This window comes from Ursus arctos, unplaced genomic scaffold (assembly GCF_023065955.2).
Source record: "Ursus arctos isolate Adak ecotype North America unplaced genomic scaffold, UrsArc2.0 scaffold_6, whole genome shotgun sequence".
NCBI lineage: Eukaryota > Metazoa > Chordata > Mammalia > Carnivora > Ursidae > Ursus > Ursus arctos.
The window spans coordinates 76678318-76694975 of record NW_026623078.1 but is presented as its reverse complement, the minus strand read 5'-3'; the positions used below and the strand labels follow the sequence as shown (position 1 = coordinate 76694975).

Below are 16658 nucleotides of genomic sequence, written 5' to 3'. Positions count from 1 at the left end.
GGCTGCGCCAAGACGCTGAGCCGAGGAGCGGCCGAGAAGCCTGAGCCCGAGAAGGGGGCTGCGTGGCTCAGAGCGCCGCGGCTTCTGCGGACACCGAGCCCCCGCCGCCGCGCACCCCAGCTGCGCGGTTTGGCTGGCGGGCGGCGCGCAAGGACGCAGGGGTCTGCGGCGATCTTCCAGACGCCCTTTGCCCCGGGGCGCACTATGACCTGACGCGCGGGGCCTCCTGTCCAGGGCTTGCGCGACCGGGCGGCCGGGGATAGCCAGGCTCGCCGCCCGAGCTCCCGCCAGGCCGCCGTGGGGTCTTTGGGACCCCTCCCCCAGCTGCCTCCGCCCGGCTCTGCGCCTCCCCGCCTGCGGCCCGGCGCCATGGAGCTCTCAGATGTGCGCTACCTGACCGGCCCCGAGGAACTCTACACCATCCACCCGACGCCCCCGGCCGGCGACGGCGGGAGCGGCTCCCGGCCGCAGCGGCTGCTGTGGCAGACGGCGGTGAGGCACATCACCGAGCAGCGCTTCATTCACGGACACCGGGGCAGCGGCGGCGGCAGCGGGAGGAGAGGCTCCGGCAAAGCCTCGAACCCTGCAGGCGGCGGCCCCAACCATCACGCGGCGCCGCTGTCCGGCGACTCGGCGCTGCCCCTCTACTCGCTGGGCCCCGGGGACAGAGCGCACAGCACCGGTGGCACTAAAGTCTTCCCGGAACGCAGCGGGAGCGGCAGCTGCAGCGGCAGCGGGGGCGGGGGCGATCTGGGCTTCCTGCACCTCGACTGCGCCCCGAGCAACTCGGATTTCTTCCTCAATGGGGGCTACAGCTACCGAGGGGTCATTTTCCCCACTCTGCGCAACTCCTTCAAGTCCCGGGATCTGGAGCGCCTCTACCAGCGCTATTTCCTGGGCCAGAGGCGCAAATCCGAGGTGGTGATGAACGTGTTGGATGTGCTGACCAAACTCACCCTCTTGGTCCTGCACTTGAGCCTGGCCTCGGCCCCCATGGACCCGCTCAAGGGCATCCTCCTGGGCTTCTTCACTGGCATCGAGGTGGTGATCTGCGCCCTGGTGGTGGTCAGGAAGGACACCACCTCGCACACGTACCTGCAGTACAGCGGCGTGGTCACTTGGGTGGCCATGACCACCCAGATCTTGGCAGCAGGCCTCGGCTACGGGCTTTTGGGTGATGGCATCGGCTACGTTCTCTTCACGCTGTTCGCCACCTACAGCATGCTGCCGCTGCCGCTCACCTGGGCCATCCTGGCCGGCCTGGGCACCTCGCTGCTGCAGGTGGTCCTGCAGGTGGTCATCCCCCGGCTAGCGGTCATTTCCATCAACCAGGTAACTCCTGCCTGCTTTGCTCTCCCTCCCCCTTCCCTGGGTTATTTAGAAATAGCAGCCGGCTTGTCTTGCCCACTTTGAGGCCCCTCCCCCAGCCTGGCACAGTGCCTCTCACTTGGGAGGTCCTGAGTGTCTTTGGGATGGTATTTCGCTCATCTTAGAGGAGTTGGAACTAAATGACCTCTAAAGTTTCTTCCAGCCCTGCCCTTCTTTTCTGCTTCCCCGAGTAATTCTTCTGTGACATCAGCTGAGAAACAGTCTTCTTTCTGCTCTGCACATGTCCCCCAGGGTCTGTAGTCTCTGGAGCAGGAGACAGAAGGGGAGGAGAAGCACCCCGATTTAGAAGGTGACCCATTCCTTAACAGCTTTTACTCACAAGAGTCGCAGCAGGGTGTTGTAAGGGACTCTGGGATTCAGAGTTGGGTTTCTGTGTATCTCTGTGCCACAAACCCTCGATTCTAGAAGGCAGTAGCATTTGTTGAACACAGTAATTGCTGGTGGGGACCCTACGTATGTAATATCATCAAATCCGTCAGACAGTCTCGTGATACGTATTTTACTTGGGGATTCTTTACTGCCTTGGGATTCTAAGAGGATATCTTCTCTTATTAAAGAATCGGAACCCAGTGCTTTGCTTGGATCAGCCTCATCTGGGGCAGGTGGGGAGGGCAGGGAAGTGTCTTTGGCAAAGAATGCAAGTTTTGCTTCATTGATAAAGGGTATTTTGATGTAGATGAAATATTTAGGTGGAACCTGAGCCTCCCTCTCTTTTCTTCCTTTCTTCCTGTCTTTCCCATTAAATATGGATGTGTTTCTGGAAACAGAGTTCCCATTGTCTGTGAAGGTGAAGATAGATGGTGACTTTATTGTTGAAATCCACTAAAATCAGTAGATAATTAATGGTCTGTCACTTTGTTTGCCAAATGCCTGGTAGGTAGCAGGAGACTGAATCTGGGGGCTTCTCCATAAAAATGAGGGAAACATGTCAGCTGAAGGGTTTCCACATAGGGGGCTGACACAGGGGCTTGGACAGGGGCCTGCTTTGCACGGTCCTGCTCCGGGCTCAGCGTCTGTGCCACTTTGCTCTATTGAATGCTTAAAAACTCCTCTTCCTTGTGCTCAGGTTTGAATATATCGTTGAATAACCAGGTACAACACCTCCGAAAATTGCTCGTGGTTTCTGGAATGCTGGCACCTGTTATTGATTGGCCTGGGTTTCTAGTGGATTTGGGATTCTCTCTCTTCTCTGATGGCTCTGTATCCATTTGCTCAGGTTACTTATCTGGTTGGCTGCTTTTACAGTGGTTTTTGAAGTCTCCCCGGGTAGAGCAGAGTATTATAAAGTACATGGCTGTGATCATCAGGCATGAAATGGGGAGATGAGAGCCTCTGTAAGGGCTGACCAGCTGAACTTGTCCTTAATAAGACAGTAATGAATGTTTTCTCCGAAATCACCGTGAACCTTTAATACCCACATCTGATAAGGTCTCAATTTGAGATTGTGTAAAATATGCCTTCAGAACTGTGTTTCTCAGTCTTCACACTTGGATCTGAGCCCCACTGGCCTCTGGAAGTCTCAATTTCTTCCAAGCCCTCCTCCTTTTTAGCATTTTCTTTATTATGTATCTCTATGTCATCAGACTCTCCTTCCCTCTCTTGCTCCCTTTTCCCTTCTCATCCTCCTCTTTTTCCTTCTCATCCTCCTTTTCCCTTGTCTTTTTTCAGTATGAGCTGTTTTCATGATATATCCCCAGTATCGCTCATTTGCAGAAAATCCCATTGATCGTAACCCACTGCTTTCCATGCAGTAGCCTTCCTTAGTACACGTTGCTGAGAGACTTCATCAAGTAAGTTTGGGATAGTATTTAGAATAACAACATCCCAAGTGGCAAATGATGAATATTTTCAAAGTTCTAAGTATAGAGACGCTTTGCTTGCCAAATGAATCCAGAAAGTAAATTTTGGCTTCATATTTGTTTTATGCTCTACTCAAATACTACCAGATGGGAGAAAATTAAAAATAACCCCAAAATGTCTTCCCACTCGCATCCTATGATAAACAGTCCTTCGCTTGAAAACCAAGGTCCAGGTACATGCAAACCAAGCTCATTCGACTTTCTGTTTGGGTAGGAAGAGCGGAGGAACTAGTTTCCCAGCGGAGTCAGCTTTTACCAGACTCCTGGGGAACCGCCAGAGCGCTCTCCTCTCACTTCAGGTGCTGAAAAGACCTTTGTGGCTTTGGCTACAAAATGTTTTCCTTTGGCGCCCTCTAGAGGTCCAAGCTTCTTTCTTAGCTCTTGCAGGTGGGTGAAGTGGAGAATTAATTGCTTTTTAAAACATCCCTGATTTTTGAATAAGTACGTTTTAGTTTTCCCTGTTTGGAAACATACAAGGCATGCCCTGCTAATGACCTCTTATAGCAATTAGCATATAGCATCCTAACTCTTTACCGTCGTCACCCGATCCCCTTACAAGCTGGTTGCTCCTTTTCTCTCCAATTATGTTTCCTTCTCTTCTCCTCAGGCTCCACGTACACAGTACATTTTTCTGCTTTCAGAGATCCTGAGCTCTTTCCCCACTTCTTAGCCTTTGTGCCTGCTGCTTAGAATGATTTTTCCCAGGTCTTCCCAGGACTGAGACATTCTCATTAGTCTGGACTCAGTTCACACGTCACTCCCTAGTTCTTGGCTTGTTCTGTGTTCTCCTGAGCACGTTCACTCTCTGAAAATTATCTTACTTGTTGGTATTTATTCTGTTTCTTACCCCAACCCCCTCACAGGAACACAAACACCACCTAAGGGCATAGACGTCTATGTGTTTATCAATTTATCCTCAGCACCTAGAAAAATGCCAGCACCCAGCAGGCACTTAGCACACAGACACTGAAGGAACAACACTGTTCATCTCAAACGCAATATGTAAAATATCCAAGCGCCCTCACGTTGTGCTGGTGAAAGCTTTCTACGTGCACAATCACATGTAAGTTACATTTGTGTAAGGCAGTCTTTTATACATAAACGCCTCTGGCGAGACCAAGGCACAATAATAATCCTTTGCATTTGCACAGTGCTTTAGACGTAACTGAGGGCCTTTACATACATTATCACATCTAATGATGACAAACAGATGGTATCCTTCATTTTCATTTCATAGAAGAAAGAACAAATTCCTGGGAGCTTTAAAAAGACAACCCAAAGATGGTGAGCCCAACAAGTGGCGAGAACACAATTCAAATCCCAGCTCCAAAGTCATCCATTCTTAAGAAACCTTCTGGGGTTTCCTTCCAAACCCACATTTGAGCTGACTCAAGACGGAGTACCCGTTTCACGACTCAGGTGTGCAATACCCGATATAGCACATGAATGAATGTTTAATGGAAAAAGCCAAAGGGAAATCATGAGAGAAGAATGTCGGAATTTCTAGGCATAGGCTCTTTGTGGCTAGCTCATCGTCGTGCTCAGCTGGAGACCAGCTTGTCAAGGGAAGGCCACAGACACTGGAATATCGTCTTTTCCACATTTGTCTTGGTTCCCATTAGAGGAAGGCTCACATTTAACTTAGCATTTTCAAGAAGCAAGAAGCTACAGGAGTGTAAAGTCAACACACCTCAGCAACTGCTTCACTTACTGAAAATGCCATTTTCAAAAGTAACAAATGAGTCAATGATTGCCTTCCCTCCACCCAAGCTATGAGAACGTTTCTGTTCTTTTCCTCCTGGCGGAAATTATAGACGTGGCTCGACAGGGCAACAGCCAAGCTGCAAATCTCTGCAGATGCCCTGTTTGAAGAGACACGGGCTTGTGTTCATTTAGCTCTCCACGTGCTTTCCACTGTGGACACAAGCTGCAACTGGAAAAGGGCCAGCCAGGAGGTTCCCTGCCATCAGCACGGAGATCGCTTATGTTTTCTCCACTCAGTGAACCGGTAGACTGAGATCGTGGACTTCCCACCCAAACTAAGAGGTATTGTCCGTGACAGATATATAATGTCACCCATGTATGTTCTAGGTCCCAAGTGGCATTGGAGATAGGGCGGAACCTTCAGAAGCTTCAGAGCTCACTTCAAAGGGTTGCTTTTCTTTTCTTTTTTCTTTAAGATTTTATTTATATATTTGACAGAGAGAGAGAGACAGCCAGCGAGAGAGGGAGCACATGCAGGGGGAGTGGGAGAGGAAGAAGCAGGCTCATAGCGGAGGAGCCTGATGTGGGGCTCGATCCCAGAACACCGGGATCACGCCCTGAGCCGAAGGCAGACGCTTAACGACTGAGCCACCCAGGCGCCCCCAAAGGGTTGCTTTTCTATCCACCCTGACAAAGCTGTTACAGGTAACATGAGGGCTGTAGCCATTCCTTCCTCGGGATGCCTCATCCACTTCAATCAAGTTAAATCTGCTTCATGCACGTCATTCCGGTCACCAATAGTAGTGCCTTTGTCCGGAGACGACGTAGATTCTTTTTTTCTCCACATCTTAAATTGTTTATCCTGCCAGTTCACGTTACCCATCTAAATCTTGATTACAAAATCAGGTAATGTGTATGAATAAAATATTAATAATAAGGTCTTATTTGCTGGGTTCTTTGGTGGCTCAGGTAAATCCTGAGGACTGTTGCCGTAATTCACATTTCACTCTATCTGAATTGCTGGTGATGGTAATGTGAGCTACGTAACATTTGAAACTCATCTTCTCATTCTTCAGCTCATTAGTGATAAAATGGTGAAGATCATTTAGTGATTGGAAAACCGAGAGGCAGCAGTATTTAACCAGAAAGATCTCTGCATTCTGTTTCCTCTTGGGGATTCTAAAATGGTAAAGCTTGTGGCCAATTAGTCTTCTGTACCTCTTGGCGAGGCAGATAAGCAGAAGTGTCAGAGTAAAGGTGATTTCTCCAAGATAACTCCAGGAGCAAAAGCAGCCAGGTATGCAAATCCAGGTTAGTTAGTGCTCAAGGTCATGCTGTCAGATCTGAATTTCCATGCAGCATTTTCTCTACTGTCTCACACAAATCCCATCAAACGGTAGAGGCTAGAGCCAGAAAAATACTAATTAAATCGTGATCATTAAGCTCGACTAATAACAAGGGACTTTTAGCTTACATTTGGCCTTTAAAAAACCCTTTGGGAGAAAATGCATTGTTTGTATGAGGTAAGATAGTGGTTAAGGTATGAGCAGGTGGGGGTCAGGTGAAAAGCAGACTTTGTACATGCTTAAAATGCATTCCTGCTGATTTAGGGGCGCCTGGGTAGCTCAGTTGTTTGAGTGACTGTTGATTTCCGCTCCGGTCACGGTCTCAAGATTGTGAGCTCGAGCCCCGCAGGAGCTCCCCATTCAGTGGGAAGTCTGCTTGAGATTCTCTCTCTTCTCCTCCTTCTCCGTCTGCCCCCCCCCCCCGCGTGTTCACGGGTGTGTGTGCGCGCGCTCTCTCTCCCTCTCTCAAAATAAATGGATAAATCTTTAAAAAATATAAAGAATGAATTTCTGATTATTTAAATTTCTGATTATTGACTTCACAGTGAACAGAGTCAGTATAATAGAATCACCAATATCTCTCCCCCCATTTGTAAAATTTAAACGTAAGTGTATATTCTGTGTTCTTTCTCTAAATCTGCTAACTCAAATCACATCAAAGGAAATGTATGACTACTCAAGTACAGCACATGGCACGTAATTTAAATCATCCCAGTTTGGTGGTTAGTATCAAGGTAAGTGCTCTCTTCGAAACACAAAATATCCATTAAATGAGTGTAACTGGGCTTCTATTCAATGCACCTTGCTAGTTATGCAATGTGTGCATTTTTTTAAAACTCCAAATACGTCCGTTTCTGTACATTTTCCTTTAGCAAATTCATATAGGCTTAAAAAAATAATTGCAGTGTCCCAGCATGCCTCAGAAAATGTCTTTCAAAAATTTGACTGTCACCATTCCCAAGAGGTTCCTCTGAATGCCAAGAAATGGAAATATCCCTTTTTCTTTCTTGTAAAAAATGTCCGGACACTATGCTTTTGGGTTCTAATCCTTCTTTCCTTCCTTTCTTTCTTCCTCCCTCCCGCCACCCTCTCTCCCTCCTTCAATCCTTTCCTTCCCCCTTTTATTTTATTTTTTTTGTGATGGAGATACAGGCTTTGCAAAGGATATTTTTTTTTTAAGATTTTATTTATTTATACGACAGAGATAGAGACAGCCAGCGAGAGAGGGAACACAAGCAGGGGGAGTGGGAGAGGAAGAAGCAGGCTCATAGCAGAGGAGCCTGATGTGGGGCTCGATCCCAGAACGCCGGGATCACGCCCTGAGCCGAAGGCAGACGCTTAACCGCTGTGCCACCCAGGCGCCCCCTGCAAAGGGTATTTTTAATGACTGCTGAAGTGACCGGTTAAATCCCTTCAGCCCTGTCCTATACCCCTCTTGGCTGTAGAGTTGCGAATAGGCTTGGTGCCTGTGTATTTAGAGACAGTTGTAAAATGATCGTAAGTTGTTTGCTTTGCAAGATTGAATTACGAATTTGTTTTCCTTCATATCCGGTAATGTCACCTGACTGGTATCAGTGGGTCAGAGCATAATTAGATCAAAACCGGGAAGGCTGGGAGGACTTTTCCTTCTGGAGCAGCTGCTGCAGTGTTATGCTAAGTAGGACAAATGCATTAGTCATATTTACACCTTGATGATGGATGGCACTGTAAGAGCTCATCAAAAATAAGTGAAACCAAGTATAAAAAGGAAAGATTAAAAAAAAAAAAGCTATCCCACATGGAGTGCTGCTGGTAACGTGTAATCAGAGGATACTACTACGATCATGCCGCCGTGACATTTCACTGTTGTCTAAATATTTCTTGGGATGCTAATTTATTCATTTCACAAGTGTATCTCTTTTAGTTGATCCTACATGGGTTTATTTTCAGAACATAGGAGACACTTGCAACATTCCTCTCAAACCTTTCCTCTTACCCACAAATGGGCACAATATTAATCCTTCAAGAGACCAGCAGGTCCAGAACCTTCAGCTGGATAGGTTATCAGTTCATTTGACGTATTGCTTTTGAAGCGTGTTCTTTGCTTTGTCTGGGCTGGAAATCAAAGTCACAGAAACTGAAGGTTGGCAGATTTCTATAGTACGTAGGTTTGAACCTTAGTTAGCAAGAGGATGGCTCCTGGAAATAATTTCTTCCCTGGCCTTTCTCGGAGCCTGAGTGCAGGAACGCCACCTCACCCAGCCAGCCACAGCAGAGCAGAGGATGCCCAGACCATCTGCCCTGTGCTTTCCCAGGAAATATAAATGGATTTACACACTCAAATTATATCATGGGCGTTTTGTTTATGAAGGACTATTTTAAGGAGTCAGGTCGGTTAAGCAGCCCTTGGAAGCCAGCTCTTCTCACTGCAAGATTTCGCAGTCAGCCCTGCAGGGTAGAGGAAGAACAAGGTAGATTGATTAACCACCGAGGTACCAGACTTTCCGAGGGAGGCCAGGCCACAGCCTGGTAGGAATAAAAGCCATGCTCTCTGCAAACGCAACCGTGTGACCACCTCCCCTACCAATGAACTGGGGTTAGAACTCAGTGCGTTCTCAGATAAACCTGCCAGTCCTTGTTTCTTGCATATCTGTGATTTGATGTTTGAATTTCAATTTGCTAGATCATGTATTTTCACACGTGCAATATCTTAAACGTTCCTTAGCTCCTGGGGGGTTTCTCTCCCTTCTGTCCCACATCTTGCCTTCTATGCCAAAATATCTTTGAGGCACAAAATTCTCTGAAATCAGGAAATGATAAAATTCTACACGGCGAGGGACATGAGCTAGCTGTGAAATTAAATCACATTAATGGGTTTTTTTTTTTAGGAGGAAATTTTAAAAACTGCCCTCTCTGTGTAGAGTGCATACCGGTATAAAAATTTTCACATGAAGCAAGAACTGTTGCCACTTTCTGGTGTAAACAACACGTCTTGTCCTGTGTCAGCCAGCTTTCCAGTTGACTGGAGGAAACCATTTCAAAATCTTCTTTTTATTTTTCTTTTGGGGATTACATGCTGAATACACACGATTGCTTATAAAACAGGGGACCAAGGTTTAGGGAGTGCATAATCAACATATATATATTTCTTTAACTTAGAACCTGGGAAGATGAAATGCAGCATAAACAATTTAACAGAACAAGACCAAGAGAAAAGGAAGAACCCTTGAAAGCCTAGGGACACAGGCATGTAGAAGCGTTATGGAGTGTGTTCTCAAATATCTGGGATGCTGTCATGGTGAAGAGAGACTCGTTATTTTACGTGTCTCCTCTGGGACAGAATAAAGATCAATTGATGGTTGCTATAGTGAGAGATTTGGGTTCATTTCAAGCTGAGATTTTGTAACAAACAGACCTGCCTGGGGGCTGCGTTTTGAAGTGATGAGCCCCCTGTCATGGGGATTCTTCAAGGGAGAGTTGTACAGCAATCCATCAGGAGTGGCCTAAAGTAGATTCCATACAGGAGGACTTTTCCTTAAGGTCAGTTGAAAGCCATTGGCGTTCATCTCCAAGCCATCATGGTCCTTTTGTAGGCAGGAAAAAGGAGAGGGCAAAAAGCCAAAGTTAAGATGGCCAACAGGCATTTGTCAACTGAATGGGTTGCCCTTCTAGGAGCTCTTCTGGGATCCCTGTCCAGTGACATCTGCTTACATTTCGGGGGCCAGAATACTGGCATGTAGCTACTCCATGGGCAAGAGAGGCTGGCAAAAATAGACGAGATTTTACTGCATCTCAAGAAGTCAGGATTGCATAGGAAGAAGTGGAGAAGGGGAGAATGAGGATTGAGTAGGTAAGTTGTTCAACAAATATTTGTTGACGGCCCGTCAGGTTCTGGGTTCTGGGCCACAGCTGTGTACAGGATAGTCCAGACTGTTGCAGTAATGAGGCTAATGCTTGACTGGAATTTGGGAGGGAGCTTGTGACTCTGGGTAGGGAGGTAGGGGAGCTTGTACCTGATTCTTAGAGCACGTCTGGCGGGACGCCTCAGTGGCTCAGCCGGTTAATCATCCAGCTTTTGGTTTCGGCTCAGGTCATGATCTCATCGGTCGTGAGATCGAGTCCTGCGTCAGTCAGGCTCATTGTTCAATGGGGAGTCTGCTTGAAAGATTCTCCCTCTGCCCCTCCCCTGCTCTCTCTCTCTTTCTATCTCAAATAAATAAATATTTTTTAAAAAGACATGTCTGGAACACAGCATTCTGTAAATATTTTATACAGATGCAAGTCTTTGGCTTTTTTTTTTTTTTTCTACAGACTTCTAAAGCATGAAAAATCAAAGTTGTGGTGGGTTTCTTTTAGGAGTTGTGGGAAAGGAAAGGTCAGACTCTAGAAGACATTGGATCTTCCCTCTTAGTGAAGAGAGTGTACGGGGACCCAAGAAAGGGCTAGAGGATTGGTTATTTAAGTAGTTCCTTGCCACAAACTGAATGCATCCCAAGCTTGGACCGGAAGATGTGGTAGGATGGAGTGTTCGCCTCATGCGGAGGAGGGTCTGGCTGGTCTGCAGCTCTGGGCATGCCCAGTTGCTCTGTGTTCACAGTGACCCCAGCTAAACACTTGGGAGCTCCAGAAGACCCATTCCCAACCACAGGTAGGCAGACCAGGTGCCTAGGCAAAGCTTAATTCCCTCTTCTTGGTACATTGTGCACCCTGCATTTGTCCCCTGTCAGAGCAATGTCATAACATTCCCTGGGAGCCACTTGAGGTCAAGGGCCGTGTCTTACTCACCTCTGTGTTCCTAGCATGCAGCAGAGCACTTGGCCCATGGAACAGTTCTGAGCACGATACTTTTAAACTCATGGAATGAATGAATGTTACATGACCCCCTCTTTTCCCCAGGCCCTACCCCCACCCTGAATCACACAATTATCAATAGGGAGTGAGTAACCAGTGAAAGAAGAGAAATTAGTTTCTCTAAGAAAGAAGAGAGAAATTAGAAGATGAGGTCAGGGAGAAACCAGAAAACCCATCAAAAGTTACCCCCTTCTGAAGTGCTTTGGGCTAGAAGCCCCAAGCTGAGTTTTGCTAGACATATGTTTAAAAAGTTATAGTAGACAACATGAAGAAAAATCCCAAGTGATCATCCATATCGTTTAAGTCAAAAAAGAAAGAAAAAGGAGAAAGAGGTGGGGAAAGTCAGGCACCTAGAGTATCCATTAAGTGTGTGTCCATTCGTGAAAATTTTAAATGGGTCAGGCCCATCCCCCAAAACAGAGTCCTAACACGGGGCCCACCTCATTCAGTTCCTTCTTGGTGGTTTAGTATCTTGGCTCTGAATCCCAACACCAGCATCTTGCTTGGATGTTCTTTGAGCACACCCCAAATGGCCTCTTTGGCCTCGACTTCTGGTCTCCAGTCAGTGTTCACCTTCTAGCTTCATACAGGTGGAGCTGTGGGCAAGAGGGGCTCCGACCTTCAGACCTCATTTCTGGCACTCTCAGACCTCATTTCTGCTGGTCTCCCACTACGAAGGGGAGAACACTGCACAAAACTGGTTGACTTTGCTGAGCATGGTATACAGATCATCGCTTAGACTGCTGTTCATGCCCCTCAGCTTAAAACGTATCACAGAAAGGGCAGTTTGTCCCCTAACTGGAGCAGTTTATCTGTATACTGCCTCACAGCAAAGTCAAGCCTGATTTTAGATATCGGAGTCCAATGCAATTAACTAAAACGGTCTTCATGAAGTCCCTTAAAAGGATGACTTAAGTCTTTCCTTTTTGGAATTTTCCCACTTAGTTCCTCTTTCTGCTGTCAGTTAGTTCAAGACACAAAGTCAACCTCAAGAACAGCAAGCTCAAGCTCGTATTCTTTTAAGTTCAAAGTCAAACTCTCCTCGTTACTTGGGTGGGCTTTCCTTGCCTGTTGGTGGTGGGCAGCGCATGTGAAGATGGGTTCTTGGCCCCAACAGTCAGTTTCGGATGAACGGAGTCCCCCTCCTTCTCTATTTAAGAGACAGATGCAGCTTCTTGCCTTTTACCAAGTGACTAATCGCATCAGAAGCAGTCCTTGGGGCCCTGCCCACGCCATTTCAGCCAGAGACCAATTCTGAGCTCTGCCAATGGACAGTGAGAGATATTTTTGAAACCGTGTAAGCACATTTCCTTAAAACGAATTCTCGTCTTATTTTTGCCATGATTTTTTTCCAGCAACTTTGGCCAAATGGCCTGGCTTCTTCTGCCACGAGTATCTTTATGTCTCAAAGAGTTTTGTGAGTAGCGAAGAGAAATACAGGATCATGAAGGGTTCCCAGGACCCCAGACCAAGTTAGGTATTCCTGCTCTGCTGACCGCATCACCCTTTCCCTGCCCATCTGTCCTGCCCCATGCTGCTGTCATTGGTCTCCATGCTTCTCTCACCAGCTGGGCCGTGAGCTTCACAAAGGCAGGGGCTGTACCCGAGCCATGGGTGTCTCTGTGATACAGTCTAGTGCTGCTTACATTCTCTTCCTCCTCAGATGCTTCAGTTCTCGTCTTCAGTGTTGGGGCTCCTTAAATTTCCATTCCACGTATCTCCTCGTTACCTCACTCCACACATTCCCCTGGACAATCCCTCCCTCCCTCCATTACTGACCATGGATCTAGGTGCCGCTTACTCTTAAATCTGTATCTCTAGCCCAGGTTTCTTGGCTAAGTTTAAGACCAGACCATCTAGTGACCTGCTGGGCGCCTCTAATTAAGGGTCTCACAGCCAGTTCAATGTCAACAAATCAAAAATCATCAGCCTCCCACCCAACATTCGTGTGAATGCCTGATGGTGTTGTCTTCTGCTGCTGGATCTGGCCATAGCTCTCCACCCTACTCCTTGCTCTTCCAGGGCAGCCCCCGGGATCACTCAACTCAGTCATTCCCTGTGCTCCTCCAGGCCACCCCTCCACCCACCAGGGAGTAGGCTTCTCCCAAATTCCAGTAGTCTCACCCCTCGTGCCTGAGGTAAGTTCCACAGTTGAACCCATCCCCAGTTTCCGGACACCTTGTGCTGCCTTACTCCTGCGTCTGCTTTCTGGGGCAGCTCTTCAGTCGCCTTCTCCCTTCCCGGTCTGCCAGTACTCACCCAGGGGTCACCAGCTCCAGGAAACTTCCCCTGTGCCCCTCCTCCAAGACACGTGCCGGTTTAAGAACAAATGGCATTTGTTTCATCGGAGAATCACGTGTGCTTGTCTGATTTTGAGAATCTGAGGTCAGACAAGGTGTTTAAGGGAGGAAGGGTCAGCAGACGCTACGGAATTTGACAAAAAGATGAACAGTCTTTCGAGCAAGACTCTTTCGGTGGGGAAGTGCATGTATAGAGGGCTGCCAGGAGCGAAACCTGCCCATATCACGGGAGAGCACTTGAATGTGAGCCCCCCGCAGGGTGAAGACTCACACCACCTGGGATTCATTGCCATGGGTAACTTTAGGACACCAATAAGGCTCTTACTCTTTCTGCACCTCACTTTCTTCAGCTGTAAATGGGAATAATAACATTAGCCCAGAAGCTTGTCGAAGAAATGAAATAGACATGGACTATTTAGAATATTTAGATCTGGGCTGGTTCATAGAATTACAGAATACATTTGGTTTTTTACTGCAACTTAATTTTTAAAACTGACCGCTTTTTCCATGGAGTCCTCTGCCCTGAGGGGTCCCTTCCCGGGCTTTCCCTTGCTAAACATCCGTGTACGGCAGACCGATGCTTGCAAACTTGAATATGCACAGACATCACCTGGAGGTCTTAGTACAGCCTTTGGATTTAGGAAGGGGGTCCCAAGATTCTGCATTTCCAGCAAGTGCCCAGGTGTTGCATGCTGCCAGCCTGTAGATCTAGTTTGGGGAGAAAGGCTTTGAATTCGGCACAGACCGCACCTTCTCTGCAATGGTTTCCCTGACACTCCACTGGTAGGCTTATTAGGCCCCTGACTCTGGGCTCTCCTCATTCTCTTTACATCCCCCCTCATCATTTATTGGTTCATATTTCTATTTAGTCCTCCAACCGACAGGTATGTGTGGAGTACCAGTGTGTGGGGGGTGCAAGAAGTGGGATAGTGTGGTGAGGACAAGAATGCACAATCCTGCCATTTAATGGATTCTAATCTCGAGAGCCAGCCGTCAATCAAATAATGACCTAATAAGCATGTGACTCATTTCAAACCGAGTTCAGTACTTTTAAGCCAGGTGACGTGGTTTGGTGCCAGGCGATGACTAGGTTGAGGCTAGGAGGGCCTCCAGGGTACAGAGTTTAAAGAGGCACTTGCTGTCAGGTGCCAGCCCCGTGATGTAGGGAATCTTACACATCTAGCTTGTCTCACCCTATCCTGGCCTGGGTTTCTCTTTCAAGGGGGAAACCTGACTTGGGCTGAGATATGGAAATTCTTCCTGATTAAGACCTGAAAGGGGAAAAGAGGTTGGCGAGTAAAATTGGAACGATGGCCTCTTTAATGGTTTCTGCTACTAAAACCTATGCCCTCCGAGGACGGGCTTGGTCCTTGTGTAGATCCCATTGGCACATCCCACGGGAAGCTCGCAGCAGAGGCTAACCTTAGCATGAGTCCCTTCTCTCAGCACAGGTTGCTGAGCTCGGAGTATTACATCATTTCCCTTTGGTCACAGCGCCAATAAAGGATTCTCCGCCACATCTGTCTCAATTCAACGCTACCCCTGGATTTGATGGTCTTGTAAGGCCGCTTTATCTCAATTAACACTGCTGGTTTCAGAGGCAAGGAGTTAAAAGTAATAAAGAAGAGGAAAAACGAGATTTGTATTTCAAATGGTAGCAATGCTTATAACAGTGTTCTTGCTCTGTGGAGCCAGGGGACCACACGTTGTATTGAAATAGCACCTTAACCACCGTCAAAAGACCGACCTCAGATTTTACATCCAATGTGCAACTTTGTACGGACCACTCCACCTGTCGAGGCCTCGGAGTGAATTCCTCACAGCTCTAGCAGTCTGTCACCATGAAATGACTTTTGAGGTTCCTCCCAGCTGTAAAATTTTTATTCCCGTGAGTTACAGTGACTGCGAATGTGGGGATTTGTATGCTTTTCTGGTTTGTTTGGCTCCCAAGATCAGATAATGGCACTTCTTACAGAAAACATAGCTTGCCGAGGTCTCTGACCTCTGAGAAGGAAGAGAACGATGATGAATAATGATTTAGCACATACTGAGAGAATTACTTATTAGGTGGTGTTTAATATTTAATTTGTCCTAGTGGTTTAATTACATTGATACTAGGCGTTGTAAAATTGTGTGTCATTTTAGCGATTCAATTTGTTTCAAAGGGAATAGTGATGGAGATACTTAATTGACAGACAGTTGTTTCTTTTGAATATTTAATTAGTGACTTTGTGGGGCTTGTCAGAATTGCCTATATGGCTTTTGCAAAAAGGGCGTGTCTTCTGCGATCGACCAGTCATTTTATGTCATTATTACCCAGAAGCAATTGAACTGGGCGCTTAGCAGCCTGAATTTCCACAGACTGGGGGTCTGCCCTTTGTGGTTCCCTCTTCTTTGTCTGTAGACCTCAGGAAATAGACGCTGGGGCCTGGAGGAGGTCACTTAATCTTGCTGTCCATTAGTCACTTCATCGGTAACAGCATGAGAATGAGATTCCTTTTGTTAAGAATTTCACTGTGTTTCAATATGGGGGGAGCTGAAGAATATGAAAAGTCGTGAATAGAGAAACAACAGGCACCAAGCACTGGGTAGTAGTGGTATTACTTCTGTAACACAGATGGGTCTGCTTGCTGTGGTCACAGGCAGCAGGCTGTCTTACCCTGGGGCTGGTGTGGAGCTCTGCCCAACACAGGGCAGCAGCCACAGGTTGGTTGTCTGAATGGTGGGTGAAATGGGAAGGCCCTGCCCCTTCTGGCAATCATGATTATCACAAAAACTAGAAGCAACAATTGGGAGCAAAACCGCACAGGATGAGGGGATGTCCACTAACTTTCAGGCTACCCACTGCTACTCCTGTGTTCCTTTCATGAACAAAATCACCAGTCGTTAGGAATCACCCTTTTGCCCTGTACTTAGAACATTCTTATAAGGAGGAGAAACCATCTTGCCCTTGTTGCTGCTATGTCTCCCTACAGATAACCACACTCAAGCCTTCTCTTATGGAAAGTCCTTCCTAATTTTCCGGAAGGGGAAAACAAATGCTCATTTGACATCCTGCAAAAATACCTTGGTTCAAGGTAATTTGCATGTAAAAAAGGCGGAGAAGATCATTTTAAAACCTAGTTAATAAACTGTTTTTTCATGCACACAGACAGGATTCAAACCGTGAACCTATACCAATATTAAACAATCATTAAATGACAGCAAAACGAATTCATTGTCAAAATTAG

At 47.0% G+C, this 16658-nt stretch overlaps 1 protein-coding gene across 1 annotated transcript in view; it reads left to right on the top strand.

Moving 5' to 3' along the window:
• The first annotated feature begins 369 nt into the window (after nt 1-369).
• The window catches only part of ADCY8 (adenylate cyclase 8), a 223336-nt gene continuing 207047 nt past the window's right edge, over nt 370-16658 (top strand). Inside the window, exon 1 of the mRNA XM_026495400.3 lies at nt 370-1332. Coding sequence (XP_026351185.1) covers nt 370-1332 — 963 coding nt within the window. The remainder of the gene's footprint in view (nt 1333-16658) is intronic.